The sequence below is a fragment of the Bombina bombina genome, chromosome 8 (assembly GCF_027579735.1).
Source record: "Bombina bombina isolate aBomBom1 chromosome 8, aBomBom1.pri, whole genome shotgun sequence".
In the NCBI taxonomy this organism is placed as follows: Eukaryota; Metazoa; Chordata; class Amphibia; order Anura; family Bombinatoridae; genus Bombina; species Bombina bombina.
In genome coordinates, this window is record NC_069506.1 from 242,029,303 (window position 1) to 242,053,662 (window position 24,360).

General features: G+C 36.2%; 1 protein-coding gene across 1 annotated transcript in view; it reads left to right on the plus strand.

Moving 5' to 3' along the window:
* The window catches only part of LOC128639079 (sialic acid-binding Ig-like lectin 14), a 298,418-nt gene that overhangs the window by 260,372 nt on the left and 13,686 nt on the right, over nt 1-24,360 (plus strand). The window contains exons 5-9 of the mRNA XM_053691230.1: nt 602-631; nt 8,364-8,606; nt 13,954-13,989; nt 16,030-16,272; nt 19,747-19,855. Coding sequence (XP_053547205.1) covers nt 602-631; nt 8,364-8,606; nt 13,954-13,989; nt 16,030-16,272; nt 19,747-19,855 — 661 coding nt within the window. The remainder of the gene's footprint in view (nt 1-601; nt 632-8,363; nt 8,607-13,953; nt 13,990-16,029; nt 16,273-19,746; nt 19,856-24,360) is intronic.

Here is a 24,360-nt window from a genome sequence, read left to right on the forward strand (position 1 = left end):
AAAATACCGGTGGTGGAACCTTGTCTGCCTACAATAGCGCATGGGGCCCTCTGCTTTCTACTAATGGAAAATTTTACATTTCTAAATGGTCACCATAAATAAAGTTTAGTAACCTGGCATGTCGATGTGGCCTAGAAATTATTGAATATTTTGAAGAAAATGCATAGAACCAGTTTCATGCTTCAGTTATAATAGACTCAACAAGTTATAACCTCATTATTTTCTTTGAAATAAAACAAACTTCTAAATGTAATTTTTACACTCAGGATTTCACATATTGTGACATAATTTCTAAGCAGTTATCTACAAACAAATGTTTTTAAAAATATAAATTCTGTACTATGAGACTTTTTGCTTATCTTTTTTTTATTTGTTCATTTATTATTATTATTATTATTATTATTATTATTATTGTATTTACATAGTAGCATTAGCCAAAACATTTAAATGTATACTCTTATTCCATTGGTAACTAAATATGTTACATTTATGAACAGATGACACAATTATAAATTATTTTCTCTTACCTAAAAAATTAAAGTGATTGTTATGATATTGAGGTAACATTTGTATTAATTGTATATGTGATTGTGTGTTGCAGATCCTCCCCTGGTGAATATTCAAATAGAAGGTAATAGTATTTATTTCATATCATGTCATGGTAAAGTTAAGATTCATTGGCTCATTTTGATTATACAAGTAAATTTGACAGTTATTTAAAAGTGCATGCCCTATCTCACTGGTTTTCAAACCTGTCCTCAGGCCTCCCCAACAGTCCAGGTTTTCAGGATTACCTTGGGTGAGATCAGGTAAAATAACCATGGTTACTAATCAGCTGATTAGTTCACCTGTGCTCCAGGTCAGATATCCTCAAAATGTGGTAACAAGGTAGTAGGTAAAGTAGTACAAGCACCTGTTACGGGGGCAATATAGCACTATGGAGACTCATAGAAAAATGAGTTACAAAGTCTTTAACAAAAAAAAGTGCTTTACCCCTACAATTATATAGGAAAAATTCTCACTGAATAATACAGGAACAATTTTTAACCATTCATACTTTATCTTTATTGGTTTAACTATTCAATCATACAGGTTTAAAAACACTTAAACTCTCTAGATATCAATATATAGCATAGATGTGTGAATAATACCTCCTGATTTGTATAATATCAAGCAGTCAGATACAAGCATTATCTTTTGTTGCCGGCTATTAATAAATTCAGAAATAACACTAACAAGAGGACCTGTTAATATGTGGAATGTCAGATTATGAGATTAAAGCTATCTAGCTAATACTCTATCTGTAATTAAAAAGTCCTTGCTTGCACAGTTAACTTTAGCACAACTGTTCAGTGTAATAGATTCTGCCTGCTTAAAATCTCTAGATATTAATATTTAGTATAGGTGTGTGAATAATACCTCTGAGAATCATGTATCTAGATGTGAAACATTGTACTTGGTTTGTATAATATCAAGCAGTCCTCAAAATGTGGCCTGTTAGGGTGGCCTGAGGACAGATTTAAAAACCAGTGCCCTATCTGAATCATAAAAGTTTAATTTTGACTAGACTGTCCCTTTAATGATGTTTTACAATACAATTCTTAATTGGTCTGGATTATAAGCAGAGAACAGTCTATAGAGCTGGGTACATTATCATGTGCTTGGTTTCTCTCTAAGAATAATGCACAATTTGGTAATACAAGAAGATGGCTTAATATTTTAACCAAAACATCTTAAAAGGAAGCCAAAACCTTTTGTAGCGCACCTTGTACTTTTAATGGATAGTGCAGGGTGCACAATTGCACTCATTTTACAAGTGGTGGGGTAAATATTGTTCTTGAGTGCAATCAAGACCTGAAGTAAACCATTATTTTTAATAATATAGTACAGAACTGCAGAAGAATTCCACTAATTGCCCATCCTCACCTTAGCTAACCATTGGCTTTGCAATATCTGATATGACCTTTTCTTTGTACTACCATTGAAGTCTACAATGTGAGGAATTTTGTGTACCCTCACTATCCAGAATATAAATGTTAGTGCAGCCTAGACTGCCATTTCAGCAATAAGAAATTTACTTTGGCAAAAATAGAAGTTCTACAGCAGACATCCTCAAACTTGGCCCTCCAGAGGTTTTGGAACTACATTTCCCATGATGCTCAGCCAGCTGATATGCTGGCTGAGCATCATGGGAAATGTAGTTCCAAAACCTCTGGAGGGCCAAATTTGAGGATATCTGCTCTACAGATTGCACTTGAGTGATGTCAATGCACCATAGCGCTAATCTGTATGTGATTCACTTACAATCTGGGTTGATTTAAACAGAATAACATTTCTATCCTATAATTACCTAGCAGTATTAAAAAAATGATTTCTCATAAGATAAAACAAAATTTACTAGTGCAATAAAAGCTGGAACATTATAAGATGCAACATAATTCACAACAATAATGTTAACAGTTTGTGGCTAGATGTCAGGGGAATATTATAATTTATAAATAGATTAAAATATCTATTGTTCTCCACATTGTCCTCAAAAATCAGATTTATTCCCTACTAATATATTTGTTTAGATTTATTTGAGAATTGTTTTGATGAAAATAATATCTGCAATCAGGGAGTTAACTATTAAGAAATGATGATCTTGAAATACTCTATACATTCAGAGGAATCATTTAACCCTTTATGTATTTGAATCTAATTTCCATATGTCCAGGAAGCAAGTCCTTTCTGTTTATTTCTGTCTACAATTTGGAATATCCCAGCGTTTTTGATGCAATATCAGAATTTTTTTTTAAAGACAGATATTTTGTATAAAGAAAGCCTTATACTGTAAACAGCAGACAATAATGCAAGGCATTTAAACAAGAAAATTCATTTAGGTAATTTTTAAAAAGCGAGGAAAAGCAGAGCCAATGTTTTGTTTTGTTTTTGTTCAGAACAAGTATAAAAGTGACCAATCAAGAGACATTCTACAGTGCTATTAAAATCAATTGTATTGTCCAATCCAATTGAAATGTGTGCACATACTATTCAAAATCATGAGAATCGTTAAAATAAGAGGGGTAGGTTATCCACTCTTCACCAGGAGCTTATATAGTTGGCTCTTGCATTCTTAGGCCAGATTACAAGTGGAGTGCTAAATATCGCTTGCATGCAAGCGATATTAGTGCTCCACTTTGTAATACCGGTGCACGATAATGTGCACTGGTATTACAAGTTAATTGCAATACGAACAGGAGCTTGAGTCCACATTGCTTGTAATCATTACGCTCACTATGATATATATCCTATATTATAAAAGGCCAAGTGTGTTCGTCTGAAGCAGTCATGCGCAGTAGAGACTGCGCGCGGACAAACACACCTGGCCTTCAGCTGCAGAGTAGTGCGCACTGCGGAAGCTGCCTGGTGGGGGCGTGACCGGCGTCGGGCGTGCCGTGATGGGGGCGTGGCCGGCGGGCGTAGCAGGCATGATGAGGGGGCGTGGTCGGCGGGCGTGAGGAGGGGGCATGGCCTCACGAGAGAGCACGGGAGGGGCCTGGCCGGCGGGAGAGACCAAAACAGAGGAAGGAAGGATAGAAAGAAAGGGAGCAGAAGAGGGGGGAAGAGCAAAAGAGGGAGATAGAGCGCAAGAGAGTGGGAGAGAAAGAGGGGGAGAGAGAGGGGGGAGAGAGAGCTCAAAAGAGAGGGGGGAGAGAGAGAGCTCAAAAGAGAGGGGGGGAGAGAGAGCACAAAAGAGGGAGAGAGAGTGCAAAAGAGAGGGGGAGAGAGCACAAGAGAGGGGGAGAGAGCGCAAGAGAGGGGGAGAGAGAGCGCACAAAAGAGGGGGAGAGAGAGAGCTCAAAAGAGAGGGGGGAGAGAGAGCGCAAAAATGAGGGGGAGAGATAGCGCAAAAGAGAGGGGGGAGAGTTTAAAAGAGATCGCAAAAGAGGGGGAGAGAGCGCAAAAGAGAAGGGGGAGACAGAGTGCAAAAGAGGGAGAGAGAGAGCGCAAAAGAGAGGGGAGAGAGCACCAAAGAGAAGGGGAGAGAGCGCAAAAAAGAGGGGGAGAGAGCGCAAGGGGGAGAAAGCACAAAAGAGAGGGGGAGAGAGCGCAAAAAAGAGGGGGAGAGAGCGCAAAAAAGAGGGGGGAGAGAGCGCAAAATAGTGGGGGGAGAGAGAGTGAGAGAGAGCTCAAAAGAGAGGGGGAGAGATAGAGCTCAAAAGAGAGGGGGGAGAGAGAGCTCAAAAGAGAGGGGGGGAGAGAGAGCTCAAAAGAGAGGGGGGGGGAGAGAGAGTTTAAAAGAGAGGGGGAGAGAGAGTGCACAAAAGAGGGGGAGAGAGAGTGCAAAAGAGAAGGGGGAGAGAGCGCAAAAGAGAAGGGGGAGAGAGCGCAAAAGAGGGGAAGAGAGCGCAAAAGAGGGGAAGAGAGAGTGCAAAAGAGGGGAAGAGAGAGCAAAAGAGAGGGGGAGAGAGAGAGCAAAAGAGAGGGGAAGAGAGAGCAAAAGAGAGGGGGGAGAGAGAGCAAAAGAGAGGGGGGAGAGAGAGAGCGCAAAAGAGGGGGGAGAGAGAGAGCAAAAGAGAGGGGGGAGAGAGAGCAAAAGAGAGGGGGAGAGAGAGCAAAAGAGAGGGGGGAGAGAGCGCAAAAGAGGGGGGAGAGAGAGAGCAAAAGAGGGGGGAGAGAGAGAGCAAAAGAAGGGGGAGAGAGAGAGCAAAATAGGGGAGAGAGAGAGCAAAAGAGGGCGAGAGAGAGCAAGAGGGGGGAGAGAGCAGATGAGGGGGGGAAGAGAGAGAGCGAGCAAAAGAGGGGAGAGAGAGCAAAAGAGGTGGGAGAGAGAGAGCAAAAGAGGGGGGAGAGAGAGCACAAGAGGGGAGAGAGAGAGCAAAAAAGGGGAGAGAGAGAGAGAGCAAAAGAGGGGGGAGAGTAAAAAATAAGGGGGAGAGAGAGAACTCAAAAGAGAGGGGGGAGAGAGAGGGAGCAAGGGTTGGAACCGCGGTACCTAAAAAATTGGCCCGTGTACACGGGCTTTAGGACTAGTATATATATATTTATGAAAAACAAAAAAATATATAAACTTGCTCAAATCACAATCAAATAAATAAAACAAAACAAACAAATGTGATAGTGCACAAAAAAGGATAAATGTCCCAGGGTAGATAATCACGATGATTATAAGCAGCAGGTGAACCTCAGGGGAAAAAAAGGAAAAACACATATAGTCCTGTGGTTATTAAAGTATTGAAAAGTGGGGTACTCACATTCTCTAGACTTCAAAATCAAGCTCTAGATATTAAAGCACTGGAAAATTCCTAATAGGAGACAATGGCAAAGATTGATATCCCAGCTGGGTTAAAACTTCACACGGAATGAATCAGAAGTGGATAAAAGAATATAACACTTTATTTAAAAACAAGTCACAAGGCAAAGACCACTGCAAACAAAAGACCGTGATTTCACAGTGTCTACTGAATGATGTATTCGGTCCGTTAAGGAACAAGTCTCTGCCTCTTTTGTGACGTCACTCCGCGCTCTGCTGCTTTTTTGATTGTGTGTATGTTTCATACCTATAGCGTGCTGAGCAAGCCGTGCTAATCTGTACCTTCTTCACAGACTCCTCCAGGCCGTGCTAATAGGCAGCTTAGTGCAGTAGATCCCAGAGCTTGCGCTAAAAGACTTTCTTTAAATTAGTTAGTGCATTTGTTTAGCTAGTCATTTTGTGACAACAAAACAAATTAAATTTTTTAGAAGGGGCCTGACACAGGATTAAAAATCAATTTCAGTGGGATTTCTGAAATCAACATCCCAGGTCATTTGAAATACAGAGACAGGTTACTGGGAATGATATTTTCATGGAAATTGGGGTTTCTGTAAATATTTATAATGTAAACGTGACAAAAATGCAGGATAGTGAGGTATTATGTCATTAATCAGGAATCTGTGTGTATTTATAGCAGATGAGCTCCCTGGAGGTTCAGCCTTGTGTTTCCTAAACCAGTTTTGTAATTTAAAAGTTTTGTAATTTAAAAAGTTCAAATGGGATGAATGGAATCTGTCACATGAGAACTTGATTTTTAGATCTATTTTTTTAGAGACGTCATCATTATTGTCTTCTTGACCTGATTAACAATATTCAGTCTCAAGACCCATTCCTTTATTTTTATTTAAATGTACTTTCACTGACAGCTTGGTTACTGAATCCTTTATTTTCAAGGGTAAAGTTTTACCAAAGAGCGTGTTTTTCGGAAGGCCTTTCAGTCTGTAACAGCTAAAGTATATTACAAAGTTTTGGCCACCTTAGGACCAAAGCTATATGGGTTTATGTGGGCTATGTTTTTATTTCTTTATTATCTAATTTTCCATGAATTTCTAAAAACTCTGCCTTATGAAAAATTAGATATTGTGGTTCCTTTGTTCTGTCAAATACAGGGATTAATCTGAGGCTCTTCTACATAGGATTGGTGTTTTCCAAGCGATCAAAAATATTTGAAAGCCACTAAGAAAACCAAAAGGTTAAGTCTAATACAGGAAAGCTTCCAAACATTTGTTTAGCCAGATGTATTTGCTCTGTGATCCTGAAAGTGTACTCCTTTGAGTTCATTTTATTCAGGCAATTGTAGGTTTTTGAGTTATACAAACCTTAGTGGTAAAGTTATGCAGGGTGGCCATTGGGCTTTTCTTGCATACTTTCTCTAGATTGTACCAGCACAATGTGTTTTGTCAATGCATACAGTATTTGGTAGAAAGGTGTTACATCAATTGCTCCCCCAGACACTGGGTAGAGGTTATTTTCCTATTCTTGCCTTCATATGGTTCAGCTTTAGTATTGATCAATCAGGACTGCTGATCCTCACACTTTTAACAAAGAGGTGAAATCTAAAGGGTGTCATGGTGGCAGCTGCTGCCACACCATGCTCATGGGCATCCTGGCTGTGAAAGCTTTCTCATTTAGATTTAGGAGGTGTGCATTTCTGGCTTATTGTAGCTCCCTTACAATATTTGTAGTAAACAGCTGAGTATTGTTTTGATGACTGGCTGTTCTATTTAGCCCCTGTATATATATTTTTTCCTTTAATCTAGTACCTTGTAGCCATGTATTATGTCTTATTTGAGCATATCTAGGCCCAGCAAACATGTATATATATCCTGGTGTTTAGAAAGTGCACCTGTACATGCTAGTTTCCGAGTAAGAATATTTGTGCACCTTCATATCCAGCAAAGGATACCTATTTTGATTGTGTATGTGTCCATTTGAGTTTACCAATGTAACACAACATCCTTAAGGAATATGTGTTAGTCTAGGTGCCCAGCAAGTATATTTGTGTATCCTGATGTCCATAAAAGTCTACCAGCTTCTCCTGGCATTCAACGTGTATAGCAAACCCAATCACGTTTTCTCAAGTGCGATAACCCGACATAAAATATTAATATTTCACATTCCAATGTTCTTTACATGGCAGAATATGTTCTAGTTATACTTTTAGGGACATTAAACCCAAATTTTCTCTCTCATGATTTAGATAGAGAATACCATTTTAAACAACTTTCTAATTTACTTCTATTATGTATTTTGCTTCATTCTCTTGCTATTCTTTCCTGAAAAGCATATCTAGATAGGCTCAGTAGCTGCTGATTGGTGACTGCACATAGACGCCTCATGTGATTGGCTCACCCATGTGCATTTCTATTTCCTTAACAAAGGATATCTAAAGAATGAAGTAAAAATAGATAATAGAAGTTAATTAGAATGTTGTTTAAAAATGTATTCTCTGTCTGAATCATGAAAGACATTTTTGAGGTTTAATGTCCCTTTAAATAAATATTTCTACATAAATCTGATATAATTTTTTTGGTAAAATATATCTCTATACACACACACACATATATATATATATATATATATATATATATATATATATATATATATATATATATATATATATATATATATATATATATTTATTTATTTATTAGGCGGTAAGGCTGTTATTTTCAAGGTCTTTGCATAATTCTGAATATTATTAATTTTTTTTTTAAATATAAAAATCACTATACTTTGTTGTTCATTGTAGTTACCTTTTTATTCTGTATAGTATCTTTTTACATTTTATTGTATATTCAGAAACAATATTTTGAACAAAAAAGGGATGAACTGAAAACTACTTAAATTATTTTTACTATTTTTTTTTATTATAATGTTTGTCTTTATATCTTTGCATTTTTTTTGCACTTCATGAAGGAACATAACTCTACATTTACTGATAATGTGATTGTGAATTTGATTATTGATTAATAAAATATTTTTGCATTTAAATCTACTTTTCTTATATGCATATGTAATTATTTCTTATTTACCTACAAGCTACTGAACATACTTATTTATCTAGGTAAAAACACAAGTGTTGCAGTTCTGGAAGGTCGATCAGTGTTTCTGCAATGTATTGTTAACAGTAACCCAGCAGGCGACATTACATGGATGGCCAACAGTAAAGTACTTAATAGCACTAAATCTGGAAATAGCCTATCGCTTCTTATACAAAACGTTTCATCCAGTGCTAATCCAACATACACATGTTCATCAAACAACACCCATGGAAACAATAGAGCAGATGCTCACATTACCGTGGATTGTAAGTATCAAATAATTATTGAAATCGTTAAGCAGCTGTGTCATAACACCTAAAAATGTTAAAATTCTCTTTCTATGTATTCTGTACACAGCTAGATTACAATTTTAAGTACAAGTTCTTTAAAATATGCTTTCAAATTAACTTTATATCTATTACTTCATGTTCATTGTGGCAGCACCAGAGATAGTCTTAGGGCGAGATTACATATGTAACTGCTGAAACCCACGTTACCCTTAATTTCACCCTGCACATCGGGGAATTGCATAAACCCCGCTGAAAGTTCATAAACTGCCGTAAGTTGAATAAACTAGCAATGTCCAGAAATGTGCGTAAATACACATTTCTGGAGTCGCCAGTGACTTACGGCAGTTTAGAATCTGCCGGTGCATAAAAAAAAACCTAAAAAATGTTAAATATCCTGTAAAAGTCTAACACGCCTCCCAAAAATAAACCCGACTTGTCAAAACCCCTGTATCCGCAATCCCCCCACATCGCAACTAATAATGAAAATATTAACCCCTAATCCGCCAACCCCCACATCACAATATACCTATTAACCCCTAATCTGCCATTCCCCCACAAGGCAATAAACCCAATTACACTATTAACCCCTAAACCGCCAACCCCCCACATCGCAATAAACCTAGTTAACCTATTAAATCCTAAACGGCCAACCCCCCACAATGCAAATAACTAATTTAATTACTAACCCCAATTACATAAAATGAAAAAGTTACAATTAAAATAAAAAACAGTACTTTAAAAGCAAAAAAACTATGATTAAATTAATCTAAAATTACAAAAAATAAAAAAAGTCTAACATTACATAAAATAAACGAAAGTATCAAACATAAAAAAATAAACCTAATCTAATAGCCCTATGAAAATAACCCCCCCCCCAAATAAAAACACCCCGTAATCTAAACTACACTACCAATAGCATTTAAAAGGGCCTTTTGTAGGTCATTGCCCTAAGTTAAACAGTAATAAAAATATTACTTCCCGCCTGACAGTAAAACCCCCACCCACCAAACCCTCCAAAATAAAAAAACCTAACACTAATAAAACCTAAAGTACCCATTGCCCCTAAAGGGGAATTGTATGGGCATGGCCCTTTTTAATGTTAGGGGGACTTAGTATTTTTTAAATGTAAAAGAGCAGTTTAACTTAGGGCAATGCGCTACAAAAGGCCCTTTTAAATGCTAGTTTAGATTATGGGGTGTTTTTATTTAGGGAAGCATTTTTATTTTCATAGGGGTATTAGATTAGGTTTAATTTCTTTTATTTTTGATACTTTGTTTTATTTTATGTAATGTTAGACTTTTTAATTTTTTGTAATTTTAGATTAATTTAATCGTAGTTTTTTATTTTTAAAGTAATGTTAGGTTTTTTATTTTAATTGTAACAGTATTTTTTAATTTTATGTAATTGAGGTTAATTTAGGGGGGTGTTAGGTTAGAGGACTTAGTAATTAAATTAGTTATTTGCGTTGTGTGGTGTTGGCGGTTTAGGAGTTAATAGGTTAATTAAGTTTATTGCGATGTGGTGAAATATACGCGCCGCATTTATATGCAGCACCATTTATGTGATAGCAATACCCAACTAAAAACTGGCGTCGCGATGCCGCATATATAATCTTGCCCTTAGTGAGAACTTTAACCTATGATTCCTAAGAGACAGAAAAGCTCATTTTAGCATTTGCCTGCACCTAATCCTTAGCACCTACCTAGAGGAGGGATATAAAACCTAACATCAAAATTAAATTGCTATATGCAAAACATAAGATGAATTGTATTTGGTAAATATATGCAGCATCTGAACAATTGATTGCTTGGTATAGCTACTTTGTTCTTGCTTATACAGAGGCACCTAATTCAGTTGATGTTGTCTAATTGAATTATGTTAATTACCTAGATGAGGGACAAAAGTACTAAGTTTGCATTGTTTCTGAAGATACTGGATTATGTAAGAGCAGGATATACTTGCTCTGAAAATGAATTTGTGTACTGAGAACTGGGGAAATGGACTTAAACTTGGCAGTTGAGGTATAACACAAATACTTCATGTAAAAATAAAATAAGCAAACTACCTACTGTTTAAATGGTACAATGAGGATGGAAAAGGATATTAAAGTTTTTGTAGATAAAAATTAAGAGGCAATGTGCTGTGCCATTAAGCAGCTGCAAAAACCAACATGGTATTATCATGCATAAAAGGACATATATTAACCCTTTAAGGACACAGCTTTCTGTTTGTTCAATTGTTTTATGACTGAAAAATTCCGTCATATGTCCTTAAGAGGTTAATTAGAACACATCATTATTGTGCTAGTATTTAAATATATATCCTCAGTGTAAATATTGACAGAGTTTTGGCTACAGTTTTTTCAAGAAGTTTATTGCAGAATTGGAAAAAGATTCCAAGGGAGGTGTTGTTTTCTCTTAACAAAGAGGTGCTTGTGAGATCATATTTTTACCTCATATAAATATATTTGGGGCAAAAGGTCACACTTAAAGGCTAACAGAAATAAGATTTCACCTTTAGCAAAGGTTATTCACAGAAAAATAAGCCAGGACATTAAAGGGACAGTCTAGTCCAGAATAAACTTTCATGATTCAGATAGGGCATGTAATTTTAAACAATTTTCCACTTTACTTTTATCACCAATTTTGCTTTGTTCTCTTGGTAATCTTAGTTGAAAGCTCAACCTAGGAGGTTCATATGCTAATTTCTTAGACCTTGAAGGCCACCTCTTTTCAGAATGCATTTTAACAGTTTTTCACCACTAGAGGGTGTTAGTTCATGTTTTTCATATAGATAACACTGTGCTCATGCACGTGAAGTTATCTGGGAGCAGGCACTGATTGGCTAAACTGCAAGTCTGTCAAAGAACTGAAATAAAGGGGCAGTTTGCAGAGGCTTAGATACAAGATAATTTGATTTGACATGTATACATAGGTAAATAAACAATCAAATAATCATAAAAGGAAAAAATGGGAAAAAATACAAACTGTGCCTTTAAACCCGCCCATTAGACATTTGCTTTTGTTTCCTTATGAATGCACAGTTGTTAACAAATCACAAATATTTGTCTTGTTTTAACAAAACAAATAACCGAGCAAATGCAGCACACAATTTAAAGAAAATGAATGAATAGTGACAAATTCATCAGTATTCATTCATTTCCTTTAAATAGTTAAAATATTTAACTTTAGCGTGCGGAGAGCTGCGCTAACCTGCTTCTCTTCTTCACAGACCCTCTGTGCGCTGATAGGAGGCTTAGCACGACCGCTCCCAGGACCAGCACTAATGGAGAAGGTCCTTTCCTTTAGTGCAGGCCGTTCACGGAGCCCCGGCCACGCTAAAACCCCTATTAGCAAGACAGAGGGTCTGTGAAAAAGAGAAGCAGGTTAGCGACACTCTTCAGCTCGCTAAATGTAAATATAAAGCTAGAGGTGAACTTTTTCACCTGTAGCTAAGGAACATGAAAATGTAAAGAACAATATAAAAGAAAGCTACAAATAATGTTGCAAATAGAGCAATAAAGCCACATGCATACTCTTGAGCTGTTATGAGCATACCTAGTTACTAGGTACTTTTCAATAAAGATACCAAGAGAATGAAGCAAATTTGATAACAGAAGTACATTTGAAAGCTGTTTAAAATTGCATGTTCTATCCGACATTACTGCCCCTTTAAACTATCAATGAAATCATAAGCTATTATTAAAAGATAAATCTCTCCTTATTTAAAGGGGCAGTAATGTCACAATTACACTCTGATAATTCATATAGAGCATGCAATTTTAAATCATTTTCTAATTAACTGCTGTTATCTAATTTGCTTTGTTTTCTTGGTATCCTCTGTTGAAATGCATACCTAGATAGTTTCATAAGATGCTAGTTGCTTATTGGTGGCTGAACATACACTGTATGGCAAAGAATATGTGGACATCCCTAATAATTATTGAGTTCAGGTTTTTCAGCCACACCCATTGCTAGCAGGTTTATAAAATCCAGCACATACCCATGAAATCTCAGTATACAAATATCAGCAGTACTGGGTCATACTGAAGAGGATGCCACCTTTGTCACAATCAGTTTATGTAATTTCTACCCTCTGGTCTGGTCAACTGTAAGTGTTAGTATTATTATTAAGTGAAAGTGTCTAGCTAAAAGCAGCCCAGTCATGAAGTGGTAGACTCACAGAGCTGACCATTAATTGCTAAAGCATGTAGAGTATACAAATTGCCTTTATTTAATTAATACATTTTATGCATCACTCACTACAGAGGCCCCAACTGCCTCTAGAAACAATATCAGTACAACTGTGTATTGGGAGCTACATTAAATGTGGTTCCATGGCCAAGCAGCTGTACACAAGGGTTACATCAATATTTGCATTCCAAGTGTCGGCTGGAGTGGTCAGCCACTGGTCACCAGAGCAGTGTAAATGTTTTCTTTGTAGTGATGAATCCAGCTTCACTTTCCGGCAGTCTGATGGAAGAATCTGGGTGTGGTGGTGGATGACAAGGAGACTGCTATCAAACTTTACACTAGATATAGTGGATACCGTTAAGTTTTGTTGAGGATGGATAATAGTCTGCAGTTGTTTTTCAAGGTTTGGACTAGGACCCTTAGTTCCTTTGAAAGGTCATCTTTATACTATTGGATATAAAGACATTTTAGACAATTCAGTACTTTGAACTGTGTGGTGCCAGTTTGGGGAAGGCCCTTTAATATTGCAGCATGACTGTGCCCTGTGCATGAAGACTTGTTCTGATGAACTTAGTGTGGAGGCAATTGAGTAGCATGCACAGTGCCCCCACTGAATGACTTTGGAATTAATTGGAAAGTCTATTGTGAGCCAAATCATCTTGTCCAACATCAGTGCTTGACCTCACAAATTATCCTATGGCTAAATTGGCACAAATTCAAATAAACATATTCCAAAATCTTGTGGAAAGCCACCCTAGAAGAGGGGGGGCGGACTCTATATTAATACCATGGTTTTGGAATGGGATATCCAATAAGTTCATATAGGTGTGATGGTCAGGAGCCCACATACTTTTAGCCATATAGTTTAAATGCCTATTTTCATTAGCTTTCCATATGTGCTCAGCTATCTCCCATTAGTGCATTGCTGCTCCTTCAACAAAGGATAATAAGAGTATGAAGCTAGTTTGATAAAATTAGTAAATTGGAAAGATGTCTAAAAGTGTGAGCTTTATCTGAATTCTGAAAAAAAAAATAAGATTTCATGTCTCATTAATGTATTATGTTATAGGAGATTTATAGAATAATTGAAGATTATTTTAATTTGTTTTTTATTGTTTTATATGTTTTAGATCCCCCAAGAAGACCAGCGATATATGATTCAAATGGTACTGTTCATGTATGGCTTTATTGTTTCCAGTTTTATTTCATAATTGTAAACTTTAATACAATTGAACAGTTCTAAGTAATAGTTTTTAACTATAAACTTGGTAAAAAAAGTATAGTTATTAACACAGTCTTTAGAATATAAAAAGCAAACACCATGGAATCAGAGGAAACCCATATAGAGTGCTAGTATCAATACATCCAGGACAATAATACAAGTGAAATAAAAGTCACAAATATAGATATACCAACTTAGCTCTTATACTGTAAATAAAGTTTGTGAATGTCCTTACAATAGTGTTCAATGTAGATAAATACAAATAAAGATGCATGATAGTAGATAAAGACAGTCCCATGTATAAGGATAGCACAATGCCACAGCTGCCCTCTTCCTAATCCCATAAAAGGTCTTGAAGTATCTGAATATGTACATAGACAAAAAAGGAGGCACTTCATGTGCAAATCAGAATGTCATTAAAGCTGAGATAAAAAAAAATAGCACAGGGTACTCACACAGTGTAGTAGCACCCTATTCTACTAATAGAGAAGACTCGCAGTGCTCCAGCTCACTGAACTCCGGCTGACGGTCCTCCTGCATTGTGGTAGCGATCCGGGAATCACGGTAGTATTTAGAAAAAAGCACTTAATATAGAGTTAGTTTAAAATGAAAGTTTAATAAAACCATAAAAAGGGCATAAAAGGGGGGGGGGGTAAAACAGTACATATGTATCCTCTAACATGCAATGCGTATCTCAGCTATATAAGCAGTTTCATCAGGCCTTTAATAACATACTGACATCAGCTTTAATGACATACTGATTTGCATATGAAGTGTCCTCTTTTTTGTGTATGTACATATTCAGATCTTTAGAATATGAGTTTTACTATTTTTAGTTCAAATAGTTCTCTTACTCCAATACTTGGAATACATCACTTTATGTTAGTGCCTCTTAAATATAATTATGTAGAGTTGACTTAATCATAGTTATGTATAAGAAGATTATCGAAGAAGTCTTCTCAGCATTGAAAGGTCCCTCAAAGATTTTTAGAAAGGCAAATTGTAGCTTGAGAACTGTTCATCTTGCAAGGGTTCTCTCTGTGCTCGCAAGGTTTAGACCATCAGGCCCTTAATAAGATACAGACTGTCACATGTTGCAGTCAAATCTCTACATTACTGGATGACAAACCAGTATTATTTGAAATAGAATATTCAAAGAGAGAGAAAGAGATAGCAAAGCATAGTAGTTAGTGTTACAGCCTTTTAATGTACAAAAAAAAAAATGGATTAATCTGAGAATAATATTTCAAATTAGTTTTTACTAGATAAGTGCACATATACAAAATTGTTCCAGACAAAGGGTTCATTATAAAAAATAATTAGGAAGTTATTATGACTTCAGTACAGCCAAACAGCTATGGTTATCAATGCCATCCTTACAGCGCTAAAGCCCAGCGTGGTTAGGAAGGCATGGAACGTCATAACGGCGGTAAAGGGTTAAGGTGGCTGTTTAAAATTCATTTGTTTCCAAATATTTTTTTATTGACATTCCTATGGGGAACATCTTCAAGGCATTAGAGGAGAAAATGGACAGCAGCTTCAAATTAAATAAAGTTAAAATAGTACCTATTAGCTAGAAGCCGTCAGCAGGACTGGCTAAGCACATAAGTAAAGCTTGCATGCTCATTATCTGATACAGGTATCAATAAATGACTATGACTGCTAAATAGTTATTGAATAGTGTAAATTCTAACTTTTCAGCTTTAGCATAATGGTTTCAAACACACAAACAAAACAACTATAGCCTCTTTCAGAATATTGGATGATGTCTATACTATTAGTTTTTGGGCCCCAGAACACTCTGATGAAATGACAAGCTAACCCAAAACATGTCAGGGAGCTCTCCCTGGCTGTTAAACCATCATGAATTGACCAGCTACATATCAGCCTGGACTGGAGGGCAAAGACTAATACTAGGGGTTGTGTAGTTAATATATTCATTATATTACATTGTAGCTATATAACAAATTGCTTATCTTTCTAGATAACTCTTTACAAGACAATTCCACTCAAGAAGTTGTTCAAGGGTCCACTTTGTCCCTGGAATGCAGAGTTGAAAGTTCTCCATCTGCCTCATTTAAATGGCTCAAACCTAATAAGACAGTTTCAGAGGGAATGAAACTAATTGTAACAAGTCTTTCAGAAAGTGATTATGGTTTATATATCTGCAATGCTACAAATAAGTATGGGAACTCATCCATCTCCATCAACATAATTCACAAAAACTGTAAGTAAAAATAATTTCAGATCCTACAAATAAAATAGAGGCATTACAAATAATATCTGGAGGTTAGATATCACAACTTCACTAACTCTCTTTCCCCATAGATTTCCATAGAACGGCTTAAAAAAGCCTTTTCTTTTTTTGCTAGAGCACTAAGCCGAAGTTGCACTAGTCCTACTACGCTAAAACCGAATGTGCATTAGGAATACTTCAAATACATTTTTTATTTAAAAATTTATAGCAATATGTATATCTATCATCTATCTATCTATCTATCCATGTATCTGTGTGTGGATGTGTAGATAGATAGATAGATAGATAGATAGATAGATAGATAGATAGATTTGAGCACTAATTTGTGGTCCAGCGAGATTCATATCTCACCCTGCGCTATCATTAGCACTTCACTTGTAATATGGGCCATTAGATCTGGAGTAGTAGCTTCCAGTTATTGTAGCAACTGAAAAGCTAATAATTTTCAGATTTTAATGACAAGAAAGGGGGCAAAAATAAATAACAAAAGTAAATTAGACAATTTATATTAAAAGATCAAAGTGTTTTATATCTTGTTAATACATTGATGAAGCTGGTATGGTAGTATTAGCATTACTGATGTAATTTTGATAACATTATCCATAGGCTTCTATAGACTTCCATAGGCTACAATGGAACCTCGTTCTCATGCAATGAGACATGGAAGGGAACCTAGCGCAGCAAAGGGGATAAGTAGTGCAGCGATGGGCAGCAAATATTAAATATATATGAATATATACATATATATTTATATGTTTATATGAGTATATACACATATTAACACAAATATATATGTATATAAGCATAAATATACATATTTACAGGGAACACACAGTTCCCTATACTTTTCAGTGGCATTTTTTTTCTGACACCCCACACCCACTCAATTTAATCCCTAAAAACTGCTTTGTACCATTTTTTTTAAATAGAAATGCTACTTTTTATTTTTAATAAAAAAACTAAACTGTACTTTAATTTGGGGCCTATTGGGCTCTTTTTGGAAAAATTAATTTTCGGAGCGCAAATTGCTATCTTGAGCTTGCGTTAGAAATAACCAACCACTTTTAATGACTGGTTATTTATTGTGCAGCCGTAAAGCCGTTTATGGGCTCACAATAAATTAACGCTCCACTTGTAATTTCGCCCTTAGTGTCATTAATAAAGTCTTTTTAGGGTAATTGTCTAAATTTTGCACATATGAACATAAACCTTAATATGGAAGATTCTCGTTAAATTTCCATATCTCTTAAACAGTAACACAATTCATGATCATGAACAAAAAAATGAAATCACACACTATTAAACAGGTTACTAGCTATTCTTTTTTTATCTTTAAAGCATTTGGTCATAAGATAAATCAGTTACAGTCACATGGGGTCTGCAGATCAAAATTTTAAAAAGGCTGCATACAAATCTATGAATGTTAAAAAAAAAACTAATAATATAATATTTCCTAAACATGTTCAGGGGCACTGTGCCAGATTTAGGTAAGGTTGAAGAGTACCCTCTGTTGGTCACCACTCCAGAAGGCAAGTGCTACTTGAACAGTTAGGTTGTATACCTGTTATAAATGCTTATAAAGAGCATAAGACACGCATTAAAAAAGGGGAATCCCTTGCTTTAGAATAAAAAGTCTCATAATAGCATAGAGGATGGGGCAAAATATTGGTCCTTCCTTCTGCTCCATAGGACATTTCCCTGGTGCCCAGTGATGCAGGCGATCACTTTATCACAGTGATTACCTATCCTAAGCTGGTCTTTTACTGCCAAAAGCAGAACTTGTAAAGTTCAGGTTAATATAAAGAAGACATATTGAAATAAAGGCTATGTCATAGTGACACTTCTTCCATGTGTATAGGAATCTAGTTGTATACAAATAAATATTTATCTATTTATTGCTATCCTAGCAATTTTAGTTTCTGGGTTTAGCTGTATCATACTGCGGATTTATACAAATGAGTATAGCTGGTATTTTTGTCTGAGCAAGGTTGCAACCCTAGTAAAAAGCAATCCGCTCATTGCACTTGACATCATCAAGAAATGTGATGATGTCAATAAGTTAAAACAGACTTCTCTCGTAGATACCACTAGGCAATGAGGAAATGTGCACAAAATCAGTGTAAATGCTTAGTAGTAGCTTGAGGCCTAGTTTACATATAATACGGTGTATTCATAGGGGTGGATTTATCAAGCAGCGGATGCTGCAATCTACTCGCAATGTGTCCGGTTCGCCAGAAACATAAGTTAAGAAGCAGCATTCATAAGACCGCTGTTTCTAAACTCATCTGCCACCTCTGAGGTGGCGGATTGCAATCATCACAATCATTTACGATCGGATGATTGACACCTACTGCTAGTGGCCGATGTGCAGGGGGCGGTATTGCACAAGTACTTCAGGAGTCTTCAGACTCGCTAGAAACAGCAGTTATGAAGCAGCGGTCCATAACCCTGTCCGCCTGCTCTGATGAGGCGGACAGGAATCACCGGAATTCAACCCGATCGAGTACAATCGGGTTGATTGACACCCCCTGCTGGCGGCCGATTGGCCGCGAGTCTGCAGGGGGCGGCATTGCACCAGCAACTCTTGTGAGCTGCTGGTGCAATGCTGAATACGGAGAGCGTATTGCTCTCCGCATTCAGCGAGGTCTTGCGGACCTGATCCGCACTGTCGGATCAGGTCCGCAAGACCTTTGATAAATAGGCCCCAGTGTATGCTGTCGGCCTTTAGCAATGCCAGGGGGACATGATTTGCTGCAGCCTGGCCTTTGATAAATCGGCCTCATAAACTTTAATGGAGATACTGGATTTACCACCAATTTACACATTTAACAATAGCACTTCAGTTCTATCTATCTATCTATCTATCTATCTATCTATCTATCTATCTATCTATCTATCTATCTATCTATCTATCATCTATCGATCAATCTACCCTAGTCTGTCACATATATATTTAAAAAATTGCTTGGGAACTGCTAGATCATGCTCTTTGTAGGCTTTCCTTGCTGAATACTGATATAGGAGGCAAGGAAAATGTATGCTACACCTTTAATATCATCAAATACATCTATATTTAGCAATACATTGCCCAACTAAGCAGTGATGAGGTGACCACTTTAGAGTGTATTTATATATTATACAGTCTAAGTGTTCTAAATGCTCATTGTAAATTGTCCAAAAACAGAAAGGACATATGAGTATCAAGAAGTACCAATGAGCATTACTATGAAGTGCTTTGATATTTATTTCAACTTTAAACTACTTAATCTAAACACATCAACATATTAAAATACTGCTCTTAAATATAGAGGATCCATTAATTATTTAACTTAAAGCAGATAAAAATGTTCATACCCTCTAGTTGTCATCAATGTTTTTTCTGTGTTTGTATTATAGGTGTTTGATCCAATCTAATTAATTAAATGTTTCTTTCCATTCTTTAAGATGTTCCTAAAGAAGGAAATACAGCCTCTATAATTGGAGGGATTTTCGGAGGAGTTCTAATTTTACTCATATTTATTCTGGCTGTTTTATTTACCATCTACATCTTAAAGTAAGTCTACTTTTAAACAAGCAATTATTATAAGTGGTTGTAAGCCGTACTCTGCTAAACAGATTTATGTGAGCCATTCTATTTTGTGCATTAGTAAAACAAAACAAAAAAAACACAACAGAAATAACAGAGAAAGAACTAAACTTCAATCAAGAGAATATCTACACAAATATTAGTTTAAAGGGATACTAAACCCAAATGTTTTCTTTCATGATTCAGATAGAGCATGCACTTTTAAGCAACTTTCTAATTTACTCCTATTATCATTTTTTCTTCATTCTCTTGATATCTTTATTTACAAAGCAGGAATTTAAAGCTTAGGAACCAGCCCATTTAAGGTTCAGCACCATGGATAGCGCTTTCTTATTGGTGGCTACATTTAGCAAACTAATAAGCAACCATAACCCAGGTTCTGATTCTGAACCAAAAATGGACCAGCTCTTGAGCTTTACATTCCTGTTTTTTTAAATAAAGATAGCAAGAGAACAAAGTAAGATTGATAATAGGGGGACGATTTATCATAGTTTGGCGGACATGATATACTGTAACGTATCATGTCTGCCAGACACCGCTGAATGGTGAACTGCTTGTGCAATGCTACCACCTGCAGATTTGCGGCCGCTAGCAGGGGGTGTCAATCAACCTGATCGTATAAGATCAGGTGAATTGATGTCCAGCAGCCTCAAAAGGCAGCGGACCAGTTAAGGAGCAGCGGTCTTAAGACCGCTGCTTCATAACTGCTGTTTCCAGCGAGCCTGAAGGCTCACACGGAAACAGGTGCATCAGGGGCCATTCGGTCCTTGATAAATCGGCCCCTAGGAGTAAATTAGAAAGTTGTTTAAAATTGCATGCTCTATCTGAATCAGTAAAGAAAAAAATGGGGTTTAGTGTCCCTTTAAGGATTTGAACAGTTCCCTTCATTGTGAACATATTTTATAAAAAAAAAACCTTGTGATCTTTTTGATTATATTACTTAGGATCCTACCTACAATTACCTTGGGTGTTATTTAAGACTCTCTTATTAACTATTATACTTTTGCAACGTCTTATGATTTTATTATTTCTTTCCATAAGTAACTCTCAGCTAGATTATGAGTTTTGCGTTATGAGTGAAAAAGCATTGTTATGCTTCATAACACTGCTTTTTCCCTAACACCGCTATTACAAGTATTGTAGGTATAGGTGTACCACACACCTTTTTGGCCGTCACGCAACGTCACTACCGCCCTTTTAAAAAAGTCATTTTTCAATGGGACTCCCATAGCGCCGGTATTATGAGTTTACCTGGGAGGCCAAAAAGTGAGAACTATAACCACAAGATCCGTACCGCCATCTAAAGTCAGTAGTTATGAGTTTTACGTTACAAAGCTGTAGGATAAAACTCATAACTAAATTGTTAAAAAGTACACTAACACCCATAAACTACCTATTAACCCCTAAACCGAGGCCCTCCCATCGCAAACACTATAATAAATGTATTAATCCCTAATCTGCCGCTCCCGACATCGCCCCCACTAAAAAAAAAAAAAAATAACCCCTATTCCGCCTCTCCCTGACATCATCGCCTCTAATAAACCTATTAAATCGTCGCCACTATAATAAACCTATTAACCCCTAAACAGCCGCACTCCCGCATTGCAAACACTATTTAAAGATTATTAACCCCTAATCTGCTGTCACACCGCCGCTATAATAAACCTATTAACCACTAAACCACAAACCCCCCACAAAGAAATATACTTAAATAAATTACTAACCCCTAAACCTCTGACCTCCCACATCACTAACTCTACATAAATATATTAACCCCTAATCCTAACCCGAATGTAACCCAAACCCTAAATCTAACCCTAACCCTAACGTAACCCTAAACCTAACACACCCTAACTTAAATATAATTAAAATAAATCTAAATAAACCTTACAATTATTAACTAAATAATTCCTATTTAAAACTAAATACAAACTTATCTGTAAAAAAAACCTAAGCTAGCTGCAAAATAACTAATAGTTATATTGTAGCTATTTTAGGTTTTATTTTTATTTCACAGGTAAGTTTGTATTTATTTTAACTAGGTAGACTAGTTAGTAAATAGTTATTAACTATTTGCTAACTACCTAGTTAAAATAAATACAAAGCTACCTGTAAAATAAAACCTAATCTGCCTTACACTAAAAACTAACATTACAATAAAATTAAATACATTAAATTAATAAAATACAATTTACTAAATTACAAAAAAATAAGCACGAAATTACAAAAAATAAAAAACGAAATTATCAAAAATAAAAACGAATTACTCCTAATCTAATAGCCCTATCAAAATAGGAGTTGTTTAATAAATTAGCAGCAATTTAAAGGAAACCTAGGTTTTTTGACAAACAATACACTCTAAATCATGCCAGATTGAGGATATCCTAAAGGGGCATAATACTTCTATGCTAAATCACTTGAAAATGATGCAGCATAACTGTAAAAAGCTGACATGAAACTATCACCTGAACATCTCTATGTAAAAAAAGAAGGTATTTTACCTCACAATTTCTTCAGCTCACCAGAGTAAGTGCTGTGTAAACAGTTATCCTTCAGCTGCTGTCCAGCTGCAGGTAAAAAAAGAAGGAAAAAGGAAGAAATGAACAGCACACAATCAGCATCAGCAGTGCTTAAGTCATGAACTGTGATATCATGAGATTTCATAGTAAACTTCCTTAAACTGAATAGGGAAATAACATTAGTGTGCATGAGGCACACTCCCTACAGGTCCCGGGAAAGGGTGTGAATAATTAGGACATTTTGAGGTAAAATATCTTTCTTTTTGACATAGAGATATTCAGGTGATATTTTCTAGTCAGCTTTTTACAGCTACATGTTGCATCACTTTCATTTTTTTCAACATGTGGGTATCATGTACCTTTAACTGGAGCACAGGTGAAATAATCATCTGATTTAGTAAACATGGTTATTTTACCTGCTCTCACTCAAGGTGATCCTGAGAATTTAGCCTGTATGAGAGGCCTGAGGACAGGTTTGAAAACCAGTGTTCTAAATTAATCACAGAAGTTTTCTTCTGTAACCCCTTACACATATAGGCCTAGATTTGGAGTTTGGCGGTAAAAGGGCTGATAACGCTCCGCGGGCTTTTTTCTGGCCGCACCATAAATTTAACTCTGGTATCGAGAGTTCAAACAAATGCTGCGTTAGGCTCCAAAAAAGGAGCGTAGAGCATTTTTACCGCAAATGCAACTCTCGATACCAGAGTTGCTTACGGACGCGGCCAGCCTCAAAAACGTGCTCGTGCACGATTCTCCCATAGGAAACAATGGGACTGTTTGAGCTGAAAAAAAACCTAACACCTGCAAAAAAGCAGCGTTCAGCTCCTAACGCAGCCCCATTGTTTCCTATGGGGAAACACTTCCTACGTCTGCACCTAACACTCTAACATGTACCCCGAGTCTAAACACCCCTAACCTTACACTTATTAACCCCTAATCTGCCGCCCCCGCTATCGCTGACCCCTGCATTTTTTTTAAAACCCCTAATCTGCCGCTCCGTAAACCGCCGCAACCTACGTTATCCCTATGTACCCCTAATCTGCTGCCCCTAACACCGCCGACCCCTATATTATATTTATTAACCCCTAATCTGCCCCCCACAACGTCGCCGACACCTGCCTACACTTATTAACCCCTAATCTGCCGAGCGGACCTGAGCGCTACTATAATAAAGTTATTAACCCCTAATCCGCCTCACTAACCCTATCATAAATAGTATTAACCCCCTAATCTGCCCTCCCTAACATCGCCGACACCTAACTTCAATTATTAACCCCTAATCTGACGACCGGAGCTCACCGCTATTCTAATAAATGGATTAACCCCTAAAGCTAAGTCTAACCCTAACACTAGCACCCCCCTAACTTAAATATAATTTACATCTTACGAAATAAATTAACTCTTATTAAATAACTTATTCCTATTTAAAGCTAAATACTTACCTGTAAAATAAATCCTAATATAGCTACAATATAAATTATAATTATATTATAGCTATTTTAGGATTAATATTTATTTTACAGGCAACTTTGTAATTATTTTAACCAGGTACAATAGCTATTAAATAGTTAAGAACTATTTAATAGTTACCTAGTTAAAATAATAACAAATTTACCTGTAAAATAAATCCTAACCTAAGATATAATTAAACCTAACACTACCCTATCAATAAAATAATTAAATAAACTACCTACAATTACCTACAATTAACCTAACACTACACTATCAATAAATTAATTAAACACAATTCCTACAAATAAATACAATTAAATAAACTAGCTAAAGTACAAAAAATAAAAAAGAACTAAGTTACAAAAAATAAAAAAATATTTACAAACATAAGAAAAATATTACAACAATTTTAAACTAATTACACCTACTCTAAGCCCCCTAATAAAATAACAAAGACCCCCAAAATAAAAAATTCCCTACCCTATTCTAAATTTAAAAAGT